Here is a 9,855-nt window from a genome sequence, read left to right on the forward strand (position 1 = left end):
GGTACAGTAGGTGTCCCAGAGGGGGGATGTGATGAAAGTTGGACATCAACTACTCAGGATGATTTTTAATGAATTTTTGAAAATTGACATAATTGTAGTTTATTGGCCGACTGCATTGGATACAAGTACCCTTTAATTTCTGAGGAATTCTACAGTAAATCTGGCTGAAACTTGGCACACAGGTACAGGAGGTGTCCCAGAGAAAGAATCTGTTGAAAGTTGTACATCAACTACTCAGGATGATATTTAATGAATTTTTGAAAATTGACACAATTGTAGTGTATTGGCTGTATTAGATTGAATAAATGTTTCCATTAATTTCTGAGGAATTCTACAGTAAATTTGGATGAAACTTGGCACACAGGTACAGTAGGTGTCCCAGAGGGGGGATGTGTTGAAAGTTGGACATCAACTACTCAGGATGATTTTTAATGAATTTTTGAAAATTGACATAATTGTAGTTTATTGGCCGACTGCATTGGATACAAGTACCCTTTAATTTCTGAGGAATTCTACAGTAAATCTGGCTGAAACCTGGCACACAGGTACAGTAGGTGTCCCAGAGGGGGGATGTGTTGAAAGTTGGACATCAACTACTCAGGATGATTTTTAATGAATTTCTGAAAATTGACATAATTCTATTGTATTGACTGTATTGAATTGAATATAAGTTTCCTTTAATTTCTGAGGAATTCTACAGTAAATTTGGATGAAACGTGGCACACAGGTACAGTAGGTGTCCCAGAGGGGAGATGTGTTGAAAGTTGGACATCAACTACCCAGGATGATTTTTAATGAATTTTTGAAAATTGACATAATTCTACTGTATTGGCCGACTGCATTGGATACAAGTACCCTTTAATTTCTGAGGAATTCTACAGTAAATCTGGCTGAAACCTGGCACACAGGTACAGTAGGTGTCCCAGAGGGGGGATGTGTTGAAAGTTGTACATCAACTACTCAGGATGATTTTTCATGAATTTTTGAAAATTGACATAATTGTAGTGTATTGGCCGACTGCATTGAATACAAGTACCCTTTAATTTCTGAGGAATTCTACAGTAAATCTGGATGAAACTTGGCACACAGGTACAGTAGGTGTCCCAGAGGGGGGATGTGTTGAAAGTTGTACATCAACTACTCAGGATGGTTTTTAATGAATTTTTGAAAATTGACATAATTGTAGTGTATTGGCCGACTGCATTGGATACAAGTACCCTTTAATTTCTGAGGAATTCTACAGTAAATCTGGATGAAACTTGGCACACAGGTACAGTAGGTGTCCCAGAGGGGGGATGTGTTGAAAGTTGTACATCAACTACTCAGGATGATTTTTAATGAATTTCTGAAAATTGACATAATTCTATTGTATTGACTGTATTGAATTGAATATAAGTTTCCTTTAATTTCTGAGGAATTCTACAGTAAATTTGGATGAAACGTGTCACACAGGTACAGTAGGTGTCCCAGAGGGGAGATGTGTTGAAAGTTGGACATCAACTACTCAGGATGATTTTTAATGAATTTTTGAAAATTGACATAATTCTACTGTATTGGCCGACTGCATTGAATACAAGTACCCTTTAATTTCTGAGGAATTCTACAGTAAATCTGGCTGAAACCTGGCACACAGGTACAGTAGGTGTCCCAGAGGGGGGATGTGTTGAAAGTTGTACATCAACTACTCAGGATGATTTTTAATGAATTTCTGACATTTCCATAATTGTATTGACTGTATCGGGCCGTTACATTGTAATTTGTGCGCGCGCGTGCACGTGTGCGCGGGTATAGGCTTTCAATCGGCACATAAAGCGAAAAGGCGCTACCGTAAAGACTGGTGTAAAAGCGCAAGGAAATTTATGCGGCGGATAGGAGGCGGCTGGCTTGACCGCGGCTCACAAATGACGGCTCACTTTACCGCGGTGTTCCGGCGCCCTGTGTGTTGTTGTTGTTGTTGTTGCCGCGCTGAGCAGTTAGCTAGCAGTGTTCTTCTCCAGATGTTAATAAACGGCTGTGCTCCCTGACTAGCTCACGGGAAGCAAGACCAAACGATACCTCCGTCTCCTCCTTGTCTGAGCTCGCCACAATATTTTACCAGATGATGCGGTAAGAACAGCTTAATCTTCGCTGATGTTATTTTCTTTATTATCTTATAAGTGAATAGAAATGTTATCACAAAAGAGACATGGCTAAGTGTGTTGTAATGTTGCTTTATATATGATGACTTTCTAAACTATAACTTGTTACACTTTGCTGATTATATCACCACACACTCTGACTGCAGATTGTTAATGTTTCCCAGTCAAACATCTAGAATGATTTCAAAATCAAAGGTGCTGGTTTTCCTGCTGTTTGTCATTGGTATTGGTGTGTATTTCAAAACACGCTACCAATTGACTCATTATGCTGTGGACCAAAAGCTGTGTGCTTGCATAAAATGTTTATCAGAGGATAAGCAGTTGCTTCTGGATCGATCGAATAGAAGTGTTCAACCATTTTTGACTGCAAACTTAAACCTCTCACAGAATGAATTCAACTGGTGGAAGGTAAGTAGTCACCAGGAAAGGATGACATTTTTACACACCTCCCTCCAGCTCATTTGGTCTAACAACATAGTTTATTTGAAATGTCTGACAGGATTTGCAGGCTGAAAACCGTAGCTTCAGAGTTTATGAAACAACAGTGGCCAACTTGTTTCAGATCTTCCCACAGAATCCAGATGTTATACAACCCAAATATGACCACTGCAGGACTTGTGCTGTGGTGGGTAATTCTGGTAATTTAAGGAGATCGCATTATGGACCGCTGATAGATTTACATGAAGTTGTCATAAGGTACTTTCTAAGCTAAAGCAATTTTTCTTTACCATTAAATTCAAATTCAAATTTTATTTGTCACGTACACAGTCATACACAGTACGATATGCAGTGAAATGCAGTGAAATATCCCCTCCTACACAAAAGATCCAAACTGATGTGAAATATATCCCTTTGTGCTGTTTAGAATGAACACTGGTATTACCAGAGGCTTTGAAAAAGACGTTGGAAACAAGACAACTCATCGTGTCATGTATCCAGAGAGTGCTGTGGATTTGGATGACAACACCCATTTTGTACTGTTTCCCTTTAAGATACAGGACTTTGAGTGGCTCATTAATGCCTCTACAACAGGATTTACTGGAAGGTGAGTTCTCTTTTTCAGGGCTACATGCACATGTATTTGACATTTATTTAACGAGACTCAGTGTCTCATTTACAAGAGAGACCTGTTTTAGACAACATAATTAAATGAAAATAATAAAATAGAAACTATAAAGACACATCTCCTGGATGCACTGGTACGCATCTTCAGTGATGTATCCTAGGGTCATCAGGTGTTTCGGGTCTCACAACATCATACACCCTCGCCCAGGCGACCCAGCCGGGGGTGATCAGGCCCCGACTTGCGTACCAGTAGCTACCCACGGATCAGCCCTCTTAATCCACAGCCACCTTGTGGCTTTCTCTGCCGCTTCACTCACAGCCTGGATGGCCCTCTTCTTGGCTGCCCCAGCCACGCCCAGCCGGCCTAGAACTTTGCAGAGTGATCGTCCTGCAAAGCCCCTACAACCCACTTCTATGGGCTCATAGAAAGTCTTCCAGCCCGTTCCCCTGCACTCTTGCACTAATTCCTGGTCCTTTACTCGTTTCCTTTCATTAGCCTCCTCAATCCGCTCTTCCCAGGGCACTGTGAGTTCCAGCATGATCAGCTGTTTTGAGGCCTCAGAAATAATTATCAAGTCTGGCCGGAGTGATGTTTCTGCAATGTTCTGAGGAAACTTTAGTTGTTTACCCAGGTCAGCCTGAGCTTGCCCAGCTTTCTTCTTGGTCCCACCAATGCCACCCCATTAAAAGAAAAAATAACACTCTTAGGTTTAGATGTTACAGTCAGCATACACTACCTTCTTCTCTCCCAGCTGCTAAAATTACCGACACCTGCTACTAAGCAAAGTATCTCAAAAGATTTCCCCTAGATCGTCTTGCAGTACAGAATTTACATCAAATGCAAAAATAGAATGCCACTGCATGAATTCAACATGTATGCAGATTAAAAGGATTTGGCTGATGGATGTAGTGTGAGATGAAATAAGGTGAATTTCTGTATCAAACCATTACTCTGATCCTTCTCCATGTTCAAGACGGACCATGCCTTTTTTAGCTTTGTTTTTGTTAAACACCTACTTCATATTTTTCAATGTCATGCTGTTTCCAACAGGTCATATATGCCAGTGAAATCAAAGAGCAAAACTAACAAGGATTTGGTGAGTAGCGTCAATGGCAAAGCTTCCTGGTGGCAATGGTAATATTTAAAAATAAAAGCTGTTTAAAGGCTCATTCTAATTTCTAACAGGTCATGGTGGTAAATCCAGCTTTTATGAAATATGTACATGAGGTTTGGCTTGGAAATAAGGGACGTTATCCATCCACTGGCTTTATGGCTTTAAAACCCCTGGAGGGTCTTAAGGACATTTATTGTCTTTTGAATTTTTAGTTTTAAACCATTTTCACTGTGTTGAGTGGATTAAAGCCAAATTTGTCAAAGATTTTTTTTTTTACTTTTTTTGTTTAATTGTGGTGTAAATTCATTAAATTAGCCTAAAATGGCTAAGCTACAGCAATGCATCCACCTTTATGCCTTTGGACAAAAATTGTCCCATTGAAACCCATTATAAACGCTATTTTTCACGCCAGAAAAAATACGGTCAAAGGGGTCGTCAGGTTTCCAGCTTGGGTTTCGTTTTGGACTACAGGCCTTAGAGTTGTAATTTTTTTTATTTGTCCACCGGGTGGCGCCCTTGCTTCACATTTGACCTCTGCTGGAAAACAGCGGGCTGCTTGGACAGACCTGCCGGAAATGACGCCTCTTTTCCGGCGTGCAGCAGCGGCTTCGCCCGCTGATCGTGCGGACCATTTTTTGGTCCCTAGGACCATGAGAGGGTGCATTTTTTTTTTTTTAGTCAACAGGAAATGACGTATTTGTTGTCACGTGGTATCGGACGTGTGGGCTGGAAAAAGCAGTCCCCGGTGATCGTGCCCCGGTGATCGTCGCGACTTACCCCGGCAACATGCACTTATTTCGGCCTAGAGGAGGAGCATTTGCCGCCTGGAGACCATTTTCTGGTCCTGAAAAAAAAAATAAAAGGCGATCGAAATGACTGTTTGTGCCAATCTTTAGTCCATCTAAAGGCCTAATTATAATAACAATCAAATATTACTTCAAATGTTTTTTTGGGAAAATATTTAGTTTTTTAGTTTTTTTTTTAGTTTTTTTGTGATTTAAAGGGTTAAAACAACGAAAATATAATTAAAACTTTATATGAATATTTCAGGGAGAAGTAGTTTTAAAAGACTGACCAATTTAAAGTTAAAAAAAAAAATTAATATTTAATATTTTTATTGCACTTTTTGGGCGTGGTCGATAGTGTGCATTTTATGAAATGCGCTCCTGGAAAAAAAATAAAAGGCGATCGAAATGACTGTTTGTGCCAATCTTTAGTCCATCTAAAGGCCTAATTATAATAACAATCAAATATTACTTCAAATGTTTTTTTGGAAAATATTTAGTTTTTTTGTTTTTTGGGGCTAAAAAAACAGGGCGCTCATGTAATGAAACTGGGATTTAAAGGGTTAAAACAACGAAAATATTATTAAAACTTTATATGAATATTTCAGGGAGAAGTAGTTTTAAAAGACTGACCAATTTAAAGTGAAAAAAAATATGAATATATAAAGTTTTTATAGCACTTTTTGAGGAATGGACATTTATTGTCGTTAAGCACAAAGGTGGATGCATTTTTAAGACGCCTCCAGGTGTTAATTCTTGCTCTTCACATTTGTGATGAGGTAAGTACAAAGTTTTCAGTTTCTGAAGTGCCAGACGTACAAAATAAAATATGATTTTTATTGTCATACAAGCTGGTCCATTTGAGTCTTTGCTAATTTGTTCTTTTGTTCTTATATTGCTCTCCTAAATAGATGTGCATTTCAAAAGTTCAAAATGTCTTTGGTGAAGATCAGAGCAGGTTTACCCACCAGTACCACTTGATTAAAAAACTCTGTGAATGGTTAAATTTCAGTTCACATGCCCTATGAAAGTGAAAGCTGTTGCAAGTATTTTTGATGTGTCCCCTTCTTAAATTGACTAGACTACAATCTAGAAGACATTCCTTCATGGAAAGCTTTTTAGCTAAACCTCTCAATAAGAGGTTTTGTCATTGTATACTCATGGTATAATCATAGTGTTTCCATTTAGTGCTCAGGTCGCTGTCCAACTGTTCATTTCATTTTTCAGCAGCCATTGTTTGGATTTTAGTTAAAAAAGGGACATTTTGTTCATGCATTTGTTTCCCATTCATTCATATGTTCATTTTTTGTCTTCCTAGGTTAATGTGTTTGGTTATGGCGCTGACAGTGATGGAAACTGGAGTCACTACTGGGAAATACTCACAAACAAAAGGTTAAGAACTGGAGTACATCCTGGAAATTATGAGTATAACATCATCCAGCAACTAGCTCAGCAACAAAAAATTAAGTTCTATGAAGGCCTAATGAAAAAAATGTGATTGAATGCCATACACTCAGTAAGAAAAGAACTGAAAGCCAAATGGATGTGTATCTACAACTATAGTAATTTCCTAACCCTCCTAACTGAAACTGATATTGGGAATCTTTAGGAAGGACTAGTAATCATGAAAGGGGTTACGTTAAAGAAGTCTTTGGATATGTGACATTTTGGTAGGGCGCCCCCCCCCCCCATCCATAGCTTAAATTAACCATGTAAAAAAAATGTACCCAGGGGTCATACTCTTTAGTAGTTTCTAACATCTATGGTTCTTAAGAAATGAAGTATTTTCTTAAGAGTTGGCAGAATTACAAGAAGACAGACAACAGCAGTATTATTCTTAGTTAAAGTAAGCTGTTTGCATGAAAAGGAAAATGGTGCAGTAAAGTAATTTATAACATAGAGGGTGTTTAATTCAGTCACCAAATATTTAGATTTGTAGAATTTTACAGGGTTGATCTCCTTAAACTTGCGTTATTGTTATTATGCAAGTGGAGAGCTGTCATACTCTCAGAGTAGGAAGGACTCAAACACACAAACACAAACAGAGGCAGGCAGTCTTTTCTTTCAAGCTTCAAACATGGAAGTATTTGAGTGTTTTGCAATTACAAAATTTAAATTAGAATTCAACAAATTTGACTTTTAGACTAATGGATCACAAAAGTTTAAAGTTAGATATGTCATTATAGATGATGATACATAGAGGGTGCTCTTTTACGTCTTACTGAAGCAGAAGAAACTTGTAAAATATAACACATTGGGTTATGTGTAACTGTAAACTTACACACAGTCTCTTTTCTCCTGGGACTTATACTTCCAACAGGCAGTATTCCTTTCAAATTCATGGCTTACAAGAGAAGCTGTTTAGAACAAACAAAAATGTAAATATATAAAATCAGATAGAGTGGCTATGAATGTAATGACAAGAATGCAAAAGACAAATGATGAAAACCTGGAAAGCCAGATGCCTGGAAATCAAGGGGATAACATAGGGAGACAAACAACCAATCAAGCTAACATCCAGTTATCTTGAGTGGTTTAAAATAGTGGCACGGTGGCACGGTGGTTAGCACTGTTGCCGCACAGCAAGAAGGTCCTGAGTTCAATTCCAACATCAGGCCGGGGTCTTTCTGTGTGGAGTTTGCATGTTCTCCCCGTGTTGGCGTGGGTTCCCTCCGGGTACTCCGGCTTCCTCCCACCGTCCAAAGACATGCAGCTTGTGGGGATAGGTTAATTGGATAATCCAAATTGTCACTAGGTGTGAATGTGCGAATGAATGTGAGTGCGAATGGTTGTCTGTCCCTGTGTGTTGGCCCTGCGACAGACTGGCGACCTGTCCAGGGTGTACCCCGCCTCTCGCCCTATGACAGCTGGGATAGGCTCCAGCGCCCCCCGCGACCCTGAAAAGGATAAGCGGAAGCGAATGGATGGATGGATGGTTTAAAATAGCTAATTTTAAAATAACACTTCACCTAGAATCCACACAGTGACAAAGAGACCACAAGTCATCAACTGTCAGAAATTTGAAAAGATTTAAAGATTATTTGTAGTTTACATCCACTACCTGGCCTTGTTACACAAAAGCTGACAAAATAATCAGTTTCCTGTGCTCAAGTAAAAGGCATATGAGCAAAATAATTTGTTTGTTGTTATGACCAGGGTAAAATGATGAAACTGACATTTGCCAACTTTTAATTGTACTTTGGGATGCTGAACATTGGAATTATATGACAGTTGTTAAACAGGTCAGATTAACACGCTGTGAAATTGCTTCTTTTTAGAGAGTCCATCTAAGAATTCTTGCCATTGGTCTATGTTGAGTCAGTCTGTTTTTTTAAAGCAGAAAACCTGCAGAAACAGGTAATGGTAGTGTGATGATATTTTTGCTGAAAACTACCATGTACTTTTCTTCCAGTTTAGGACAGAAAATGATTGAAACAAGAAGCTAACAATGGAAAAAAAAAAACTATAACATAAAAAACACAATTGTGAGTTATTTTTCTGAATGACTGAAAATTTGGTTTAACCTTAGTGTACTTAAAGTTGTTATTGTGAGTTTCCCCATTCTATTTTGACAACAGGAAGAATCTGTTAGCTAGGTAGCAAAGTGAATCTGTAATTTACTTTAAAATGAAAAAAAAAGAAAAAGATTTGCTATTCCTTCCTATTATGTAAGGGGTCATAATCTAGAGAACAGGAAACTACAGAACACAAAGTTTATTTCCTTTTCTGATATATCAGGCACACTGAAACAGTGCTATAATCAGAGTTAAACAACTACATCGCTTAATGAATGAATTGATCACTGAATGAATCTTTACAGTAATAGACTGAAAGGATTTGTGGTGATTGTTTTTAAAATATATAATAATATTTTTTTTTAAAAAAACATCTTACACCTTTCCTTAGGTATGATCCCATAAGGGTATGGATAAAGTAAGCAGGTAATGTTTAGACCTTCCACTAGCTTTTTGAAGAACTAGTTGTCATTGGAAGATAACACACACACACACACACACACACACACACACACACACACACACACACACACACACACACACACACACACACACACACACACACACACACACACACACACAGCTTGAAAATGTCAAACAAAATAACTCCTGTCAGTATTTTTTATTCTTTGCGAAACCAACCACCACCACACCAACTGCTAAAGGGATAACAAAAAAGATAAAACCTAGTAGACTGACAGCTAATCAAGCTGACCAAAAAAGAAAGTGCGATAAAGATGATAGCACTTAGGAGTTGAATGATCATGACTACTAACCCATTAAACGAAAAGCATTGTGCATTCAGTCATTTTCTAAGCAAAATCCTAGGTGGAACAAAAACAAAGTATCTCCTAAGAAAGAAAAGATGATGCAGCTCAGTACAGATGAAATTAAAGCCTTTGAGTGTGGTAAGGGCCATACCTTGGAGGGCCTGAGATGTTGCCAGAGGGGGTGGAGACATATAGACACAGACGAACAGGTACACACAGACACAAACGTTTCAACTTTGAAAGTTTGTTAAGTTAACATTTTATTTATTCCAACTGTTAGTTTGTTTAGTTTACTTTGGTTGAACTCCCCTTACTTACCTGTGTTCCAGGAGCAAAAGGAGGAAGTGCTGTCTCACTTCCTGTGTTTATAGGTTCCTATTTAGTTCTGATGTCTCAGGAAGAGACCAGGTGAGGGAGTAGGTGGGTGGGGTGGGGGGTGAGGGGGGTTGTAATTTAATAAAGTCAAG

General features: G+C 38.5%; 1 protein-coding gene across 2 annotated transcripts in view; it reads left to right on the forward strand.

Annotated features, from left to right (window-relative positions):
- The window catches only part of LOC308384238 (CMP-N-acetylneuraminate-beta-galactosamide-alpha-2,3-sialyltransferase 1-like), a gene marked incomplete at its 5' end in the record, with an annotated part of 34,140 nt that extends 27,621 nt beyond the window's left edge, over positions 1-6,519 (forward strand). Inside the window, 8 exons of one of the 2 annotated variants that reach the window (XM_080862702.1) lie at positions 2,029-2,106; positions 2,303-2,546; positions 2,638-2,834; positions 3,004-3,183; positions 4,255-4,300; positions 4,390-4,478; positions 5,853-5,882; positions 6,422-6,519. In XM_080862702.1, coding sequence (XP_080718828.1) covers positions 2,099-2,106; positions 2,303-2,546; positions 2,638-2,834; positions 3,004-3,183; positions 4,255-4,300; positions 4,390-4,478; positions 5,853-5,856 — 768 coding nt within the window. In that variant the 3' untranslated portion in view covers positions 5,857-5,882; positions 6,422-6,519. Of the gene's footprint in view, positions 1-2,028; positions 2,107-2,291; positions 2,547-2,637; positions 2,835-3,003; positions 3,184-4,254; positions 4,301-4,389; positions 4,479-5,852; positions 5,883-6,421 lie in introns of those variants that run through there. The other variant, XM_080862701.1, reaches the window with a different exon arrangement.
- Between the last annotated feature and the right edge of the window lie 3,336 nt (positions 6,520-9,855).

This window comes from Rhamphochromis sp. 'chilingali' (genome assembly GCF_963969265.1).
Source record: "Rhamphochromis sp. 'chilingali' genome assembly, chromosome: 17".
Taxonomy (NCBI): domain Eukaryota; kingdom Metazoa; phylum Chordata; class Actinopteri; order Cichliformes; family Cichlidae; genus Rhamphochromis; species Rhamphochromis sp. 'chilingali'.